General features: G+C 39.5%; 1 protein-coding gene across 1 annotated transcript in view; it reads right to left on the reverse strand.

Moving 5' to 3' along the window:
* Positions 1-1254: 1254 nt before the first annotated feature.
* LOC133984960 (glypican-1-like) overlaps positions 1255-21550 on the reverse strand; it is a 39547-nt gene continuing 19251 nt past the window's right edge. Inside the window, exons 2-10 of the mRNA XM_062424483.1 lie at positions 12108-12266; positions 9575-9792; positions 8858-9031; positions 7253-7418; positions 7023-7153; positions 5370-5507; positions 4844-4971; positions 2185-2360; positions 1255-1436 (exon numbers count right to left, since the gene is read on the reverse strand). Of these exons, the coding sequence (XP_062280467.1) occupies positions 1255-1436; positions 2185-2360; positions 4844-4971; positions 5370-5507; positions 7023-7153; positions 7253-7418; positions 8858-9031; positions 9575-9792; positions 12108-12266 (1472 nt within the window). The remainder of the gene's footprint in view (positions 1437-2184; positions 2361-4843; positions 4972-5369; positions 5508-7022; positions 7154-7252; positions 7419-8857; positions 9032-9574; positions 9793-12107; positions 12267-21550) is intronic.

Raw genomic sequence — 21550 nt, forward strand, 5'->3', positions numbered from 1 at the left:
GCATGGATTTGAGTCACAGCACTCCTTCTTTGTGATGCATTTAAAAGAAAAAGAAAAAAAACATTATGCAGTTAAAAAAATTTGGCTTTATCTCAGAGTTGTCACAGATGTTGCACATATTTGTGATTAATGTCTGCTTTCAAGGTGTAAAGAAAATCTATGTAAGGACACAAATGTATAGTGTAAGAAGTGCTTTGGTATGGCCTATTGTTTATTACTATAGCTGCTACACCTGATGTATTTCTTCCAGGACTTAGTATCAGTCAGTTAGTTGGAGTTCTCTTTAGCATTACTGTGCCATAAGTTCTCTGTGGACTATTTTGTGTTCATTGTATCCAGACGTGTCAGAGTAACGTGCAGTTTTCTGCCTTCAAGACAAAATTATAGGATTTAACTGCTAGCCCGTTTTTGTTTGTAAGTGCTTTGATGAGGCTGCTTCTTTCTTTACAAAGGTGATGAGTTGTTAAAAAAAAGTGGTCATTTCCTTCTTCTTTAGAAATGCTTGAGTCAACAGTAAAAGTGAGGCTAAATCTTGCAATCACAACATCTCGTACATTTCAGGAGTGTGATAATTAATCCGCAGTATTTCAAACAAACCCTACTGAATGCATCTGTTATTCCGACACACACCAAAACATCTGGACGACTACATCACAGATTATGGGGGATTCAATGCCAATATAGTGTTACACTGTACATCCATGGCACAATATGATGCCAGTCTTTTAGATAATGTACACAAACATTTACAGCTTACACAATGTTTGTTAATGCAGACATCCTTGACTCCAGTTACAAAATTAAATTAAATTAAAAAAGCCACTTTTTCACTGAGCTCAGCCATCTGCTGACTGGACACAGGAGCTGAATGGACCTGATCATTATTATCATTCCCATCATTATCTTCATCCTCATAAGTCATCATTCTTTTTGTCTTCTTCGTCTTCCTTGTGTCCTTCTTTCGTCTCTCACCATTACCATCATCATTTAAATCCATTGAAACCAGCTCAACAAACTGAATCACACCCAAACTATGACACATTAAAACTGAGCAAAACAAAACAAAGCACATTGTCACTGTCAACTTTTGCTCCTCTTGTTAAAAGAAAATGGTGTCCATTCATTCCCCAAATGTCTTTTTCATTTTTTGGCAAAGTTACAATCCAATCTTCCCCCCACCAAACCCCGTTTGTCCGTCCCGTGGTTCAGCCCTACTCTAGACATCAGAGTCTGATTAGAGGCAGCGGCGGTCCATCATCGCTGAAGCAGCAGGATGGCCAACGGGAGCAGGAGGAGGAGGCTATGGAGGCAGGTTTGAGACGTGGCTGCACCTCTGACTCTGTTGTTGTCTGGCGGGTAGGCGTACAATCCCGGTCTGCTCCGAGTACACTGACCACCTACGCACATACCGCTTCCTGAGCCGCTGATATCATCACCTAGGAGGTTGGCAGACAAGGGAAGTAACCGCTGATTAGTTTTAAAGATCAAATGAGTAGGAGATTAATTTTTCTTTTCTTTTTTACCATGATTAATGCCATCTAGTTTATATTTTAGGAAACTGCAGGGTGTTATCTGCTTTTCTGTAATCACTGAAGGATTGGACCCAGATGGAAATAATGACTGGATGGCAAATTATTCTCTGTAATTGGAATACGCCTCTTTATCAGGACTGGGTGACTGAGTTAGGAAAAGTTGGTGCATTTGAAAGAATATTGTGGGATGTGTGACAGCAGAAAAATCAAGTTGGGTATGTAATCTCTTTTATAAATGTGTTAATGATATTCATTTACTTGTAGGTGTTATACATGTGTATTTCCTGTCAGGATGGGTCTTTTTTGCTTCATTGAGACACTGTATTTTGATTGACCTATTTTTTCTGTTTAAAAATAAATCTGTTCTCTGCTGTGATGTTATATATTTAAAAATAAAAATGGTGAGTCATAAAAAAAAGAAGATGTTTTTAAGTTTTACTCAGTAAGTGGGGTCCATTTGACCTTCATGCATGTAATCAGTGTTTTTTAATTTAAGTCATTAGTTGTCATGCAGTGGTTTATGTATCTGCACATGTGAGACTGTTGAGTTTTTGAAAGGAACACACATAACAGAGCGAACAAGATATATAAGTTTCATATATAAAATATTAACACTGGAAAGTACTTTTACAAACATTAGAAAGAAACCCACTTGCATCCTGGAAATCCACATCATTGCCATCCAGTGCATTTTTCAGCCTATTGCTCATAATTTTGAGTTGCATGATCTGTTGCCGGATGGTCATGTCTGGCTTGGTGATGTCAAGCTCCACCTCTGGGTTGTTGATCTGATTGGCCAAGCCGTCACCCATCACCTCTGGAAGGTACCTAATTGGGTGAGATGAAAAGACAGGGAGGGGATTGTGGTAACATCATTAGGGCATTTTTGTTCAAAAGAAAACACACAAAAACACAACTTTATTATGGGTGTAGGGGAAAGGATCTGGTTAATGAGAGGGTTCTTTTTTTAAGCAAGACTCTATTTGAATTTATTTACTTAAAAGCACATGCATGCACACTCAGTAAGTCTGCACAGCTGTGCTCAATTTTCTAAATTAAGTGTGGCATTTTTGCTGACAGTGCCTGGTCAGCAGATAGACTAACATACTGTATTACAGCCCACACATGCACACAGACATGCTTCTACTTCTGTACTTGTGAGGACCCTCATTGACAAACTACATCCCCTTATAGAGATATTAGGTTTGACCTGTTTTACTACTTGAGATTTTATGAGTCACTCACTAAAGAAGGTCAGGTTTTAAAGTAACTCAAGTCACCAAGTCAGTAACTCAAAGCCTGGTAAACCGGTAAATGAACACTGAGCCTACAACTTGGGCCCGGACTAGTACAAATAAATAAATCTCATGAAATGTTTCTCATGGAGAATATTGGTGATTTGAATAGAGATTTTCAATGGTTTAATAGGAATTAATAAACTGATTTGATGCTGTAGCGTTCCTGTTCAGAAATTAATTTAAACTGGCTAACCCAATGTTCTATGTAAACAAGTGAAGCAAGCTAGCTACTGGCAAGTTGGAAGGATCGATGGAGGTTGGGGCAATGGGATACAGCGTGCTAAGTTGAAACAGGCACCAAAGTGGCTGCTTTTTTGACAGAGCTAGTATAATGCAGTACTTGATACATCTCCACAAATACACTTAATATAAAAGTTGCATACTAGTGGCATGTTGTCTCACCTTGTCTTTGCAGTTTGCACTAGCTAGCAAGCAGATGAGAAGAGCCAGTCAGTGATTGAGTTAGTGGTAAGGAGGACTTGTCACTCCAGTGTCAGTAAAAAGAGTTGTTCCTTCCAAATGATTTGTTCATGACTTGCATATCACTGTCCCCTTTCGCTTATGTCTATCCTTATCCATCATAACAACATACACAGTATAACCCCCCATCCTTACACACACACACACACACACACACACACACACACACACACACACACACACACACACACACACACACACACACACACACACACACACAGTAGACAAGACAGCCACACTTGCTATTTTCAATTGTAGGTTTTAATTTTTCCATGTTTTTACTATTATTGGGTTTTATTTTTATTTTTCAAATTCCAATTCTTACTGTTAAATGTTTGTTTTTATGTAAAGCACATTGAGTTGCCCCTGGGTATGAAATGTGCTATATAAATAAAGCTGCCTTGCCTTGCCTTGCCTATGAGTATAGTCTGCGTGGGCACAAATTTTGAGCAGGGCAGATGACGACATTTACATCATTGACCAATGGAGCCCTGCAGCCAAGGAAAGTATCAGTTGATCTTCATAATTCACTCTCTGCCACACCTGTGCACACACGATTTATATTTCTTTAATGTGTCACACACAGTCAGCGATTCATCTATATTTCATGGCCTTTTTCTCACATTATTCACTGTCTTCATTATAAGAAGACACGAAAGAGTCGATTTCAAGATTTGAGGCTTGACTTGAACTCTCTCTCTCTCTCTCTCTCTCTCTGTCTGTCTCTCTCTCTCTCTCACACACACATATCTATAATTCATGCCTTTTGAAATTCACTGTCATATATTTCTGAGGGTTCTGCTCAGGAAAAAATCTAATCAGCTGGCAATAAGCCAACCACTTAAAAGGATATGAGATGTGTGGGGGGCAAGATAACATGTATACATATCAACATGGCATCAAATTGTTTTATAATCCATTTACACAAGGATTAAGGGAAAAAAGTGTAGGGGTGTGTGCGTGTGTGGCTACGAATGCATATTGCATGGTGTGAATTTTAAAAGGGTTTCAAATCTTTGCAAGTGGAAGAAATGCTGCCTTAGAAAAGACTCCCATACACTGCTTTCAGTTGATCTGAGAAGAAATAGTTTGTTGTCCTTGACCAAGGAAAGAGCTGGGCTGTTGTAGCATCTTTATAAGAGGCTAGTAGTCTCCCTTTCTTCTCTTCAAAAGCCTCAGTTATTATTACAGAACATGCACTTCTTCTTGTAACGCACCTTGTGTGTGCGTTACATGAATAAAACTTGTGATGAAGAGATTTCAGACCTTGAAACTGTTAACACTCTACAAGCTATTTGGATGGAAGTGTGGTTTGTGAGTTTTAAGGCTTGGTTTCAGGAACATCAACATCAATATGGGTATAAGGATTGAAATCAGAAATGTATTAAATCCAAGAATGAATGCACTGATGATGGATTGACAATCAATTCTCACAACATCTGAAGTGGACAGGCATGTAACCACAAATTAAAAGACATACTTAGAAAGGGAACTGCTGCTTGACCATTTTTCTAGAGCGTGTTTCTTCCTCACCTGGCTTTGGTAATGCCATTCCAGCATTTATCCTTATCATTTCCTGCTGCCAATTTGCTGCAAAGTGCGACAGGGAGCTGGAGCCAGTACTGGCGCATATCCCTCAGCTTGCTGGAGAGATCCGACACCTGAGAACAGAGATACCCAGAGTCTTTGTTTGGGTAGGGAGTCACATGTCTCAAGTGTTGAAGGACAAGTCCCAAATCACATCCGTTGAGAATTCATATTAAGTTAAAGTGTTTTTCCAGAAAACAGCACCATTATACGTGTAAGTTAATGCAATCTATCTCTATTGTAATATATGGATAGCCCTCGACAAAGGCAAATACATTTCTATATATGTCTTTGTGTCTAAGTCCATGTCCTAGTGTATGACAAATAGCACTTCTCAAACACATAAAGGAAATCCACCTCTTCAGTCATTCTTTCAAAACCACATCAGAACATATTTACTTACAGTAAATATACAAATTCTCACAGACACACACGTTTCATTCTTGTATCTTTATCTTTTATACATACACACCTGCATCTCCAGTCTGAGTCCAGCAGTGGGAGAGGGTTTGTACTCCGAGGCAGTCAGCAAGCCGCTCTTCTTCCTTTGCTCGTGTAGCGAGGGGCTTCCTGTCCCTGGTTCACCTGGAGTTCCACATGTCTGGTACACCTAAACATACAGAAACACACAGATATACAAACACTTTTCAACATGCATGTACTAGAAGCTGGAGATATAGTTTCCAAAAAAAACTCAAATCGCCTTAAATTCTCAAATACAGCTTTAGGATATATTGTATTACAACATTTGTGCTAGGTACATCCACTAGATGTCACCATAGATACATGTTTAAAACTTTAAAGCTGTTTGACTTGCAGTTGCGTCCTTGTACTGTAATTTAAAAGGCAGATTCATTGAGTTTTTAAATCCCACATCTAACATTTTCAGCCATTAATGTTGTGACATTCTGATTGGACTGGACATTCTGTCTCATTTGTCTCAACAGTGAGACAAAATGTTCCAGCTGATGAATACATTACACCGTACTCAACATGTAAACGTTTATGGAAACAGTGAGAGGCACAGATTGAAAATAAACCACACTTCAAAAATTGTAGGAACAAATCTGCTTTGCTTTGAAAACAAGGCCAAGACTTTATTTATTTTTTCTGTTCCTGCCGCCTGTCGAATAAATGGGCGTCAATATTTACCACATCTGTTATGTGACAGAAAATGATGGGAGCACAGCAGCACACTAATGCTATTAACCCTCATTTGAAGGACATATTTAGACAACCAATAAAAGTTAGTGCTGAAATACTAATGAGTCCATTACCTTTGAAGAACACTATTGTGCTTTATTTCAAGTGCAATTGTTCCTTGACGATAATAATATTTCCGCTGTATGATATTGCCGAATGATCTTTGAGCAGGGAATCACACATATTTGACAAAAGATTGACTTCAGTAAAACATCACTTTCACCCTGCTAGACTGTTGATAAAGGACAGAAAGTATAAATTGTACAGAGCTACAGGTACGTTGCTGCTTACATTGATAAAAGATTGAGCTTTGGTGGGAATACTACATTAAGTGACAACAATGGCTGTAGTTTGTGTGGTGGTTAAATGGTTTTTAATGTTGACAGATGGTGTTATTTTACAGGTTATTGATTCACTGGTATGGGACTTTAAAATGTCATGAATGTCAGAAACAGGAGTGGACAGGGAAACACTGCCAAGGCAGCGAGTACAATCATAAAATCACTGGTGAGCCGCAGTCTTTTCTGTCAAACATTTATAGCAGACAAATCACACCGGAAGCTAGATCCATCATAGCAAATCCAGGCCATCCTCTCCTTAAGGAATTACATACAGGTTTCCAAAAAATAGGTGTAACAGGTTCTAATTTGCACTTACACCAAGTGCAGTAAACGCTCTTTAGCACCTTTTTTTTTTTTTTTTTTTGCATTTTCCCTTCATGTGAGTGTTTTCTTTAGGTTTTTTTTAACATACATTCTTTAATTTCTTCCAGACCTGCATTCATAGTACCAGTAATTTTAATGCCTTGAATTGTCTTATTATTTTAATGCTGCCTTGCTACATGAAAAAATAAAAAGCTCCTACAAGAAACATGTTTGTGTGTATGTCTATTCAAGCGTTGAGCCAAACTGAGATGTCTTACTTTTGCTGTGAATGTGTCCATGTTTTCCTGAAGGAAGTGAACAGCGTCAAAGATTCGAACAGGGATGGAGGAGAGAACCACATCCAGACTGGGCTCCGCACTGAAACTAGATGCCACCTGGATCATGGTGTCTGAAGAGAGGAGAGAAGATTTTTGCAATTACTTTTAAGAACATCTGGACTACCCCTGGCTTTACCCTCCGAGGAGTTCCTATACTATCTGAATCTCACCTATAAGATTCTGCCACTCGGTGTCGAGGTCAGCTTGGTTGGCAAGGCAGCCCTTCATGACGTTGGAGCAGTAGCTGGAGCAGGGTTTGACGGAGGCCAGGCCGCGACAGTGAGGACAGTACACCAGCTTCATCAGGGCCTTTGAACAATCTGGACTCAGAGAAACCTGAAAAGGGTCGACAGGACAGTTTGCATTACCTCATGATGGATAATGAAAGAAGGACATTCACATCCAGAGTCGCCTATGATGATTTGTGCTTTATCACAGTTCCCCCCTCACTTGACACGAGGTGATACTTTCCTCCCAAAATTTTAGAAGTACAAATAACCCAAGAGAAAGGATGAGCAGCAGGGGGCGGTATTGTAACATTATACAGGACACAGCCTGAAGAAGGAGGAAATGACAGCCTTGCTTTTCAGTCTTTCTATAGTACATCGTCTCTGTTACGCTGTCAGCTTCTGAGTATCTACGCAAGTCATGAAAGGTGTCCAGTTCCATAGTGGAGTTATTTTACCAGTACAGGTGGTACTGCAGGCGTGAATTAACGGACTCCACCAGTGTGTGTGTGCAAGTTTTGGATTACACTATAACTTTGTTTTCTAATCTTTGCGATTCAGATTTAGCTATATGGATGCATTTTCCCTCAACGATTCTCACATTCATTTCTGTGCAGTGTGAAAATCAGCCAACGGACTCGTGAAACTCGTGAGATTTTTGTGTAATCGACTATCACATCAATCTGTATTAATTTGTGTCAGTGTTATTTCAGCGTTTCAAGTGCTGGCTGATTTAAAAAGTCTGCGCTCACTATGATAGTGTCTCAACCAAAATGAATGCAGACTTGATGTTGACAGTGATTACAACATTTGCAAATATGTTTGAAATGAATAGAAACCTGGGATGAAAATGTTCTAAAACAGTGCAGCACAGTTTGAAAAATAGCTGTGATATAAATATCAGACTGGTTGAAAACAGATCAAATTGTGCAAAATCAGGGGCATGGTTCATGAAATTGACGAACTGGGACGAGGATTATATGGTAAACCTGGCACACATATTTATAGTGGCATGAACAAATAAAGAAAAAAGTAAAAATGTCTTGTTGTGATGATGTGAGCTAGTTCAAGTCCCTTCACTACATGCATAATAACACAAACACAAGATTCACATCAGTATTTGGGGGAAAAAAATAATTGCATCAAGAGCTGCAAAAACACCATCACACCCATAATTTGACAACAGCATTGTCATGACTCCAAATTAGAGCTTTGTTCTGATGGCAGAGTCTGACACTTAATTTTTGATGATCTTTGTGTTTTCCAGTTTTAGGGTGGAGACATTTTCTCTGGCAGTTAGGGTGTGACGACTATCCATCATAGTTGCTTTCCTGGGACTCAGCCCAGCAGGCCTTAGTCACAAACACACCGGCCCACACACATACGAAAACACACATACACACAAAGAAATTATTCTCGCTCACTTTGACACAAACAACAAATCTTTAACTCCCATTCTCAGTTTCTCTCACACCAACTCATCATGTTTCTCTGTGTGTCTCACTGCATCCCTTCTAGTGTTAAACGCACACACACATACACACTCACCTGGGAGACCTTCCTGACCACATCTCCGCTGATTACCAGGCCCTGGATAAATGACCTAGCTGTGACAAAAGCCCGGATCACCTTCATCTTCATGTCCCTTGGGACGTCTCCAAATGGTCGCAGCGTCTCTTGTTGCTTGGCAACGCACTCAAGATAGTCTTCTGACATGTTGACCTGTCAGACAGAGGTTACAGTGGACAGCAGACATGATAAAGGAGAAGTGTGGCAGGAGTTTAAAAGACTATTAAAAAATACATCTCCTACCTATCAGGAGATTGTAAATCTGTAAGTGTGATACTAGATGAAAAAACATTCTAAGTGCAAGTGATGTATCTAAAAATGGAAATTCTATCAGCTTCTCACGTTGTGCAAATATTTTATCACGTTTTTACATGCTAGAACAGAAGCAATGCTTGAAAGGAAGCAGTTGAGCTCACAGCTGAAAGGGTGAAGTGAATAGTTTACAAATCCTTCAATTGTGTATAACATAGAGTGTAATTTTACTATTATTAAGGTAGAAGTTCAAACATCAAAAATAAGACTGAGACCGCCATATTGTGACCTAGCCTGACATCTTCCCTCCTATCTCAGCTGTCCAATCAGTGCTCTGCTTTCTGCCTTAATATCACACCTTTTCCATTAATAGGTTTGCTCTTTTTTTCCCTGTATTTTGCCCGTCTCTCATTCAATGTGTGACAGATCTGAAGTTGAACTCACATCTGTTGGGGTGGAGCTTTTAAAGGTGCGTTCCAGGAGACGGGACCAGAATTCTGTCAGGGTCTCGTCCAGGTTGAGAGCGGAGCCCCTGTAGTACTGTCGCAGGTCTGAATAAAGATCTCCATAGAGACGGGTGTTCTGTGAGTACAGGGGGCCGAGGGGAGACAGCGCCTCCTGCAGGGAGCGCTCAGAACGCCCGTGCAGTTCAGTGAAATAGGCTGGAGGAGGAGAGAGGGAAGAGAGAAATAGGAGAGATGAGGGGGAGCAGAGTTAACAAGCACAGGAAAAGAAGGAGAGGGAAGAAGAAAACAGGAGGCTTATTTTGGCAAGTTATGATGAACTGAAATAGAAAATCTGAATCTGAAATATTTGTTACAACAGCTTGAACATTACGTACATGTTTGATATGTCATGGCCTTGTCATCTTAGCAAACAGCTGCTTTATCACACACACAGAAGATATTGTAAGACCAATATTAACTCACCCTTTAACTTATTCCCTAATTTAACTGGGTCTTTAGCATCTTTGTGCTCCACTATGTGCACCAGCTAGTCGCTAACTTTGCTTGTCTTACGCATGTTGTCGGAAAATGTAGGGTACAGTGGACTAATTAGACCTTTTTCTGCTGAAAACCACAACCTGCTGTGGCTGGAAACAACACTGATGTGAGCTGTAAGACTGACACAAAAGTTGAGGGTTGTAAAACCAAAACAATGAGCTGAAAGACACTAAAACACTCTGTAGAGCTGAGGGGAACCACATAGTTGGGCGAATATTCTCTGTGGATTTGACACTATGAATCATACACATATTTGTTTAGTACAACTTTAAAAGATCACTGCAACAATATAACATTGCACTTCTACTGTATAACACTGTCAGACTCACAATGGAAAGCTTAAAGTATCAAAATTTAAGCAACCGATCTGGAGTTACTGTCTTTTTTATACTATGCTTTCTTTTCCTTGTCAAAACTATGTGCATACATTACCCACAATGCATCATGACCTCAGTCAGATATTTGGGTGTGACTTATTAGTAGCGGGTAATGTAGTCTCAAGCAGAGAAGAGGAGCAGGCTACGGAGGTCTGGTAACCTCTCATCTTTCTTTATTCTCTTCTTTCTTTCTTTCTTTCTTTCTTTCTTTCTTTCTTTTACTCTATACCCTCAGATTTTTTTTTTCATTTTCAACCTTTTAGTTTTCAGCGGACTCAAGTGACATCACTGGAGGCAATTTATCAGACATCACGCAGCTCCATCTGGAGCCACATGAGGCTTTCACATATGAAGTTGTACTCCCCCAGACCTGTAAACAGACTTTGATATGTAGAATTGGTGCAGTTTCCCTGTAGTGTAATTTAATTTTGTAGAAAAATGATCCAATAAGCAGCGATATTGAAATACTGCTAATGAAAAATTAATAAGGAATTAAATTGCTTCTCAGGCTTAGGATGGACTGAAAGTTAAATTCATGTCAATGGATCCAACTAACCCTTCATTTATTCTTGAAAGATTATTTTCTTGTTCATGCACAGTATATTTTTTTAGTCATTAAGCTGATTTACTCTACTGATCTGATAATCACATCTAATTCATATTTATTCATTTCACATTTTTTAAAGGCTTCTTTGAAATGTTCTCAGCAGCCAGATGGATACAAAGCGATAGAGAGGTCAAACAGAGAGAATAAGAGAGTCAGTGAGCTGTCTCTGCAGTATATTGGTCTGGGCTTTTCCCTCATGCTTCAAAGGCTGTGGACCAGTGCCAGCCTGCTCTAACCACAACCAGATGGACAGCCACATTACTGCTACTGAGGTGGCCTGCTGCCTTCAGACTAATAATACTGTCCTCCTCCGACTAGTCCTCCTCCTGCTCTCTGTTTCTCTTTCTTCAGTTTTGTTTTTGTTGTGACTGTTTCTATTCAGTACTAATGACACATTTCTCACTTGCTGCATTTGTCTTTCCCTATTGTTGGCCATGGCACTTTATCAGTTTTTCTTTCTCTTTCTTCCTCCCTCCATCTCTCCTTTTTTCTGATGTGCAGTGATCTGCAGACTCGGCTCCTCAGTGGGTCAACTGCTCATTAGCCGAAACAGCCACGGCCCCAGGGGACACCCCTCTGTTTGTGTGTGCGTGCATGTGTGTGTGTGAGAGAGAGTGTGTGTGTGTGTGTGTGTGTGTGTGTGTGTGTGTGTGTGTGTGTGTGTGTGCTTCTTCAAGATCAGGCGATCGGCTTATCACGTTTCATTGTGTCTGGCTGACTCCGCTCTCATTATAACACCCAGTCAGGGGTCCCCTTGACGCACAGGACACACACACGTTCCCCTTCGCGCACACACACACACACACACACCTTTACTACTGAAGCTGCAGTATTGACTGCTGAGCACAGCCAGAGCTTGTAGCGAACACAGACGTAAAAATACACAACATACAAATGTCACACTCCCCTGTGCTCACTGCTGATACTTCAGCTTGCCCAGTAATGAGTATTCATCTTGCAAAATACACACAGAAACACACCCTACTTACTGTCAAAGCTCCTGTGGAGACCATTGAAGACAGCCTGTAGCGACCTGCCAGCCTCTCTGATCAGTCCCTCAGTCTCCCGTGAGCTCAGACCAGCAAGGTTCTCCTCCATGGTTCTGGTACAACAGGTCGGGCCCTGGGGACACATCCTCAGATGTTCACCTGGTGCAGTGGGGAAAACACAGAGTCATTCATTAATATAATTGTATTTCATTTAAATATTTGACATTAATTGACTACTGAACGTCCGCTAAACCAAACTAATCTCACCACCAAGGATTTGACAATACAGTTAAGGAACTCCTTTTAGAGAGACTCAACTAAAGCTGCAACAATAAGAAGATCATACTATAACAAATACTATTTTAATGATTCATTAATTGTTTCAGTCCCTTTTTAAGCAAATAAGCCAAACATTCTTTGGTTTCAGCTCCATAAATTCGAGAAGTTGTTGCTTGTTTGTCATATAGGATAGTAATACAAATATTGTTGGGTTTTGGACTGTTGGTCAGAGAACATAAGATATTTGAAGGTATAATCTTGCACTTTGGTATATTATAAAGGGTATTTTTCTCTATTTTGTAACATTTTATAGACTACGTGATTCATCGATCGAGAAAATGAATTGTTAGTTTCAGCCCTAGTCTCATGGACCATGCAATTCTTTAACTTATATTAAAGTATGAATTTCCCCAAAATTGTCACATGACAATAATAGTATGACACATGAAGTCAGACGACATACTGATTAAATACTTTTTTACTTCATAAATAGTTTAACACTTAGATAGAACTCATTCTTCATTACTTACGATAGTAGTACATTGTATTCCTTTGACTTGTTTATTTTTGCTTGAATTGTAACCCTAGAGGTTTTTCTGATGTGGCACTGCTGTTTTTGCCCACTGTAAGTAAAGTATTTGAGTGCCTCTACCCACTTTATAAATCATTTATTCCACTCTTGAATTCCTTTTAGAGCATGTACAGTGTGGCTTTCATCCTCTTTTCCATACCTAGTTGCTTTATATTTTCTGTAGCTGTGTGTTTGGTGTGTTGTGGTGTGTTCATGTTATTTTTTCTATAATTAGTTTATTCATTCATACACTTGATTTTTGACCCCGTTATAAAATTCTTTTAAATTTTGCTGTTTTCATTGACTCCAACCTAAGTTGTAACAATTACAAAATATTTTATCACATTAATCAAATCACCAAAGTCAGGGACCATATTACCAGACAAGATTTGGAAAAAATTATTCTTTTTTTATATCTAGAAAAACTGATTACTACACTGGACGTCTGACAGGACTTCCTAATAAGACTATCAGGCCCAAGCAACTTATTCAAAATTCAGCTGCAAGAGTTCTGGACTAAAACTAAAAAGACAGCACAGTACTTAAATCTCTACACTCGTTGCCAGTAATCCATAGAACTGATTTTAAAGTCTTATTAATTATTCATAAATCTCTACATGGAGTTGGCCCCTAAATATATGACTGATATGCTTGAGCAATCTAACCCTGCGAGACTTGTTAGATCACTTGGGAGTGGACTGCTTGTGGTGCCCAGGGCAAAATCTAAACAAGGAGAAGCGGCTTTTAGTCATTATGCAGCACAGCGCTGGAACCAACTGCTTGGTTTTCTCAGGACCCTCATAGCTTTTAAATCCAACTGAAAACCTTATTATTCTCAAGCACTTATAATTAAATGTTTTTTTTTAAAACCCTCAATGTCTTATTATTGTATTTTTAACTTGAACTGTACTTGAACTTTTAAAATATTTTTTTCTATCTCTATATTGATTATTTTGCTTCATGTTGGTTTTGTTGCTTTAACTTTTCTGTACGGCACCTTGAATCCACCTTAGTCTATAAAACGTGCTTTACAACATCTGCAAAAAGGCATAAATACATGAAAAAACACTGCCATAACCTTGACATGTTAGATTTTGTGTCATCTCACAGAAAATACAGTTTGATTGGCCTAAAATATTACACAGAAACTAGTGATAAATATGGCTATAACAGTTGTTTTTTTAACTCAAGCTTCATATATCTACTTTAACCAATAACTAAATCCTGCATGATCCATAACCCATCCAACCTAAACCTGAGCCCTATAATATTGTAACAATGTGACTCTGACCTTTACCATAAAAAATTAAAATATAGAGAAAAGTGTAGAAAATTGCTCGCCTTCAACATTTTTTCTATACTTGAGGGGATACTCGAGCTCATGAGGGAGGGTAGAAAGATATTTTTCACACACCCACATATACATACATGAACACACACACACACACACACACCACATATGCCAGACAGCCTAGAAAGCAGTCTGCAGCATCAGTCTCTTGGCAGACTGAATGCCTCAGGATTGGTGTGTGTTTATGTGTTCATGTGTGTGTGTGTGTGTGTGTGTGTGTGTTCGTATGTGTGTGTGCATGCCCACGTCTGGGAAGGTTAAGGTGGAGTAAGTAGCCCACAGCTGTGTGCATCACTGCTCTCTTCCTTCTTAACAGGTCCTTGGTTGGTGTGTGTGTGTGTGTGTGTGTGTGTGTGTGTGTGTGTGTGTGTGCGTGCGTGGGTGGGTGTATGTGTGTGGGGCAGAATTTGTCCACCACGGTAAGTGGAGCAGAAGAGGAGACGCCTTCATCATCACCGCTCCATGAATCTTTCATTGGCACTGGCTGGTGTGAGTGAGTTTATATGTGTGTGTGTGTGTGTGTGTGTGTGTGTGTGTGTGTGTGTGTGTGTAAGAGAAAGAGAGACTGGCAGCCATAGCATAGTACCCAAATAACACTACTGTACTTCCTTTTTCACATCGTTTTTTTGGGGATATTTTAAGCCTTTTACTGCTTTATTACACATACAAAAAGACATGAAAGAGTGGATTTCAAGTTTTTTGAAGCTTGAGTTTAACTCTCAGACACTCATTCCACAGAGCAACAAGGATGCTCATTTAATATTCCAATTTCTTCACAAGGCCTCAAGTGTCAAGTGCAGGTCAGTCTGTCTCAGATGAGACCGACAATTCATTTCTGTTAATCACACCTGCTTTGTACTGAGCTGTGTGTCTGATTATTTTGAGTCTGATTTAAAAATGTAACAGCACATTCACACTTTAGCTGTGAATTCACACGACTACCACAATCCTGATAATCTGGGTTTTCAGTGAAAAACGATACGGAATCACCTTTTTGTTTGTCTGTGGCTGCTTACTGTACTGTGTGTCAACGTTTGAAGAAAACCTTTTATGTTTTAAATTCATGCCATTATAATATTATAGACTATTGAAATATGAACTATTGAAAATTGAAGCAGTACCTATGATCGTGTGCAATCAGAACAGCTCTGCACTTAGTATAATGTCATTGTTATTTCTTATATTTTATCCCCACCCAAGGTTCAGTCAAGTTAATTGTTATTTAATTAAATTGTTGAAGTTAATTAAAAGAGTTGATATGTTTAATTGGATTGGGTAAAATGGTTTTGTCTCTTTTTGCTACCGTTTGAGCAGTTTCCCACAATGAAAGGTTATAGAATACATTCCCAGTCTATACTTTTCTTCTTTTTTAGACAAGAAGGGGAAAAAGAAGGGATCAACAGGGCAGGGAGATTAATGTTCGATATACAGTGACAGAGGAATGATGACCGACAAAGTATGATGACTGTAAAGTTCTTTACAAATAGTTTTTTTTTCCCTTTTAATTATATTAATGTAAGCCTGCTTTGATTTGTTCATATAATGGAATACTTTTTCTGTTTAATGTCATCTTTGTGGAGATATTTTTTCAATCAGTTTTAGTCTAAAATAGAACAGAAGATATGAAGGGTGTCTTCTTAACACTGTGTTTTTATTTTTGCACTTGTTTTCAGTTGCAGAACATATCAGTGATGTTCTAAGTGGACAAATGTCTTTCTTATTACCGCAGGACAAATCCAATAAGGGTCATTAGTAATAAGTGCGTTGTGTAGGTACAGAAACAGCTGCCACAAACGGAGTGTGTGTTGTTTTAAATTAATATCATCATATTCCACTTCAGACTTCCATTTTGTACTAAAGAAACTATATGAAAGAATAAAGCTGGGCTACTTTTATGACAACTGGGCAGGTTCAGAGTCAAAGCTGGTAACACCTGGTAGGATTGGAGGAGAGAAGAGAAGACAAGAGTAGAGTAGAAGGCAGAAGTCGCAGCTGCTTTAAAACCCAAACCATCAGTGTTACATATGTGTTTCAGAGACTGCAGACAGCATCCTTGGGTGCTCATGTGCTGCAGCTAATGTTAACATTTAGTTGTTGGTTTGCTTACCAACCCAGATGACACAAGGCGTTTACCACAGACACATATGCTTTACTGCATTCCTGGGTTGCTGGGTAATGGAAGCTGCTGGCATCCTGCTATAAAACCTTAATTTACTTGGAAAGACAGAACTAAGCACAGTGGCGACACACACACACACACACACACACACACACACACACACACACACACACACACACACACACACACACACACACACACACACACACAAATGTGTATAAGGAAAACTGGCAAACATGCTAATACATGCAAAATTTGCTTGATAGTATTTTGAAAAGACCAGAAGGTTCAACATGTTAAAGGTTTTCTGAGGAAATTTGAGATCAAGTGCCTTGCTCAAGGGGTCCCTTAAGGAAAATGGAGAAAATTACATCTGCACATAGTGACAGAGTGAGATTATTAAAATAAGGAAAAAAAGTTTACCCCTTTTAAGCAAAAGCCTCCAAGCAAAACACAGGTCTTAAGTGCTGTGGGGGAAAGGAACTTGAAGAAAGAGAGGAGAGGAGAGGAGAGGAGATATTAGATGTGAAAGGAGATGATATCTGGGTCAAATAAAATCTGTTTTTTTATGTGATGCCGGCACTCAAATTGTTTTTGCCCTCAAGCTTCAGCATATATTTAGTTAAATCTATAACCTGGGGGCACACACACACACAGTTATACTACACTTGTGAGGACCTTCATTGACATAATTAATTCCCTAGGGCCTACGGTTCTGTTCAGATGAGAAAAACAAGACGCTCAGAGCATCGCAATAGGAGGAGAGATACAGTACTTTCGGTTACTTTCTATTCATGTGACCCTTCGAAATACTGCTGCTAACCCTAACCCTAAAGGCAGAGTTATACTTGAAACAAACTACAATATCTGACCACATCTTTATAGCTATTCTGAATGATCACATTCAAAGATAAAGTGGGGTGAGAAAAAAACAATCATTCTAATGGAAGTTAAAATCCTGCCTGTCTTATAACCTCCACACAACTGGCCTATTACTGCACTAACTGGGCTTGTTTGTCAGAAGTGGAAAGTTACATAAAATGCCAGACACAGCCTCCGCACTTCCAGGGCTGGACAAGTAATGGGGGAGGGGCTTTAGATGCTCTTTGACATTTTCAAAAGCACTCAGTTTGACGTCTAAACCCTCACAGGAAAAAAATCCGGAGCTTCTGTTGATCTCTCGACCTGACACTTGCCGTTAGACGCCAAGCCCAAACCATCTTTGTGAAGCATGTTTGGCTCTTATCCCTCTGACTGATGCTTTGTCTTTAGCTCAACCACCTAATCCGAACTCATCCCATTTTGTAGTATTACCTTATGAGGGCTGCCCTTGTTGTTCTTTTCCATCAGCTCCTACACTAAGGGGAGGGCCTTTATTGATATACAGTACACTGGCTTATGTCTTGCCTTTCATTCACTTTATGTAGTCAGAGAGAAAGCATGACCTAACCTAACCCTAAACGTAATTATAATTTTAAACCCTAAAAGTCTTATCCCTTAAACAGCTCTTTAAGAAACTAAGACTCACTCACACAGCTATGCAGGGTATTCATTTCAGCCTAACAGTAATTAGATTAACTCCTCCTGGGTCTGTTTTTTTTTTTAATAAGACCTTTATTCCTACAGTGTCAGGTGGCAAATCATCAAAAAAACATGAAAAAAGTACAGGAGACAGTTTGACAGTTGAATTAAAATGTACAACCCTGTGAAAACACCTGCTGAGCCATCAGGACCCTTCATGGCTCTTTACTGTTCCTGCTGATGGTGTATTCAGACAAAAAAAAAGCATTTCACCTCACCTCATTCCCATGTATTTGACAACTGGACGGTTTGTGTCTGTTGCCTTAAACTGCCAAAATGCCAATTGTATCCGCCAACTGTGTCTGCTGGAGTGTTTCTGTGTGTTTGCGTTCAAATCAACCTCTGACTGAACTCTTGTTTCTGTACGACTAAGATGATTTATCACCTACTCATAGTGATGGACAGTTCAGGGGAGTTTCCTGTTTTGTGCTTGTCCACATTATCCAAAATTGTTGGCATGAGAAGTGAAGAATGGACTATATGGAATATCTTCATGAAAATGAAGCTAAGATGTGGAGATTTTTACTGGCATTTATTGGTAGTAAAACTTGGCTTGGTAAGCAAAAAATGAGTTCCTGCAAGTGCTGTAAGCAATGATGAGGTTTTAGAGTGAGTGTCTCACCTCTGACTGGCATAAAGTTGAGTATTGCTTGGTGTTGTTGAGTCAGTAATAATATGCGGAAGAAAAACCAGAAAGGCAAAATAAATGAGCAAACGTCATGTCTAATCATTGCCCCATCAGATTTTTAAACAAGCACTATATGTATCCAGGAAAGGACATTTGAGCATGTTCGCTCCTACCCAGAAAATCCTTCTTCCCATTAATATCATCATCATTGTCGTCACCACAATCAACCCTAAGTGCTCCCCTTTAGTTCAATCACAGCCCTTTATTTTTGGCCATGAGTCTCCCACTTTTATGAACTGTTCAGGGACTCAAACCTCTGATCTGATGGGCTCAACTGGGTTTCTGTAACCTTTAAGGTAAAAATGTAGTGGTTTATTATGAAGTGCTTATTATTTGAGGAATAGAGGTTATTCATCTCATTAGACTGGCATGAATACTGATCATATAAATCCTTTAGTATTGATTATGTAGAAACAGCTGATGTAATATTTATGGGGATAAATGCATTTAATGGTGGATATTAAGCCAAGAAGTGATCACAGTTTCCCAAAGCTCCTGGAGCTATACTTGCTGCATTATAACAACCTTGTTATGCTGCGGGCTATTTTTCACTTAATCATTAGAATCCATTTAATTAGAAAGTAGTTTTTAGTTTTGCCTGTATGTATAACAGCTTACAGTGGTAGCCATGGGGACCAAATCAAGACAACACTACTTAGCTATTCATTTCCTTTTCCCATCAAAAGCATCTGGCTCTGACTTTCTTCTCACTTTTCACGCCCTCTCTCTATGTCTGTACGTTTTTTCGCTACATTCCTTGTCGCAGGCATACCTGAGCCCGTCTTGACAAGTGAGCCAACATGAGCATGTGTGCCAAGCAGGTAAACATGTATCCTTCACTGTGCTGCAGTCTGACAGGAAGCCATCCAGCCAGGCAGCAGAGAGCTGAATGAAGGTAAGTGAGAGGAAGTGTGGAGATGCAGACACAGCTGACGTGAATTCAGTTGCACCAAAGCGTCTGTCCGGATCTGATGCAAAACTTTACTAAAACTGAAATGAAACTTCCATCGAGCCAAACCTTCATCAATCTAATTCAAATTGTTTATAGTTTTTGGCAACATCCATATTTCATCAAATCAAAGACAGGACATTATTAATGCAGCAATTCACTTAAACATTTGACAGCATCTATTTTTTTTTTTTTTAACTTCTATTCAGCACTTTGACTTAATGTCTCCTGAATGTTATTGTTTAAGTGTTATGATACCATACTGCTGGTGTGTATGTTAAACACGAGCATACTTATTGGTTGGGCTTCTGGCTACAGACAGATAATTGGTATTTCGCTGTTGGCAAAAATGCATTTTTAATGTTCACGGGAATATTTCTGGCTGTTTTGCTCTGCTACATGACATGGCAAGCTGATCAATTACTATAATTGATTCGTTAACAACATAATTTCCACTGTGAGAAAGAATGTGAGTAAAGTTATTTGCCAAACTAGATCTGCTGTAGCTGGGCTCAACTGGGCTCAACTGGGCTGTTGTCGATTCAGCTGTTATCAGCTGAATCAGACCTGTTTAAATTAAAGTCCCATTCAACGTTGATTAGGTCTACTGTGCAGGGGTGTGCAATATGATGCTATGAGATCATGAATGATACAAATATCTCCATGATCTGCCTTTACAGAGAGATCGTTAGTATTGTGGTAAAGTACACTCTAGTTTGCTAGCAGAAAGCTAACAGTACTGGCGAGCACCTCACACAACATATCCGATCTGTGAGAGAAAATGACTTCCAGCGACAAGGATTTCAGGTAAAAACATGCTCACAGCAGAGGAAACTATCTGCATAGACAGATCAGATCAAGAGCTGAAACTGTAAATGAAGCTTAGCGAAAATTCAGACAGGAAGACCATCTTTGTATGCTCACATCATCGTTTTATTTTTTCATTCTCATAATACTGATCTCTGTCAAAGCTCATAATTTCCTTGCTGTCAATTCCGGGGTATCAATTGACACATCAGCTGTTCACATCACCTGGTCAAGTCTAACCAATAGCTCGTTGACACACCTTCATTGTCAGCCTATCATATTGCAGCTGTCTTTTTAAATGTTCTCCTTCTCTGCTCAGGTGAATTCTTGATGCTGTTTTACGCGACCGACCACCTCCCCATCATCGTCCAATCTTCAGATTCCTCAATGCAACACTTCAACTACATCAGCCCGATGATTCTCAGCAGAGTCCGATTGACATCGTTTGTCCCTGCACTCTCTCTCTCCTCCATCCCTTTCTCCCTTCTCTCTCTTCTCCTTCTCCTCCTTCTCTCCCTTTCCCTCTCTTGCTCTCCCTTCAAACCCAACCAGTCAAGGCAGATGGCCGGCCACCTAGAGCCTGGTTCTGCCTGAGGTTTCTTCCCGAAAAGGGGAGTTTTTCCTTGCCACTGTCGCCAAGTGCTTGCTCATGTGGGAATTTTGGCTCTCTTTCTAAATTAGGCAATTAATCAATGAATACAGTCTAGTCCTGTTCCATGTGAAAGGTGCCTCAAGATGACTTCTGATGTGATTTGGCCTGAGATTGATTGATCAATATCATCGTCCAACCAGTGTCTGGACTCCATGGGTGGATCTATCATGATTCAAAAATTCTCCTTGCAAAGTCCAAGCACCAAAGGCTTTGACAATACCTAATCATTAATATCATCTGTATAATAAACACTTTTTTACTTCATTCTCTGGTCTCTCCTATCATCATGTCGTCAGAGGTTGTGTCAGACTACAAGTCGTCGGTCTCTGGGAAAGTGGTAAATTACATATAGCCAAGTCACACACATATAGGCTATAGTACGTGATCTCTTTTTGATAACTGTAACATTTTTTTATTTATATTCACTGAGTCACCCCTGAAACACT

Source organism: Scomber scombrus, chromosome 8 (assembly GCF_963691925.1).
Source record: "Scomber scombrus chromosome 8, fScoSco1.1, whole genome shotgun sequence".
Lineage (NCBI taxonomy): Eukaryota > Metazoa > Chordata > Actinopteri > Scombriformes > Scombridae > Scomber > Scomber scombrus.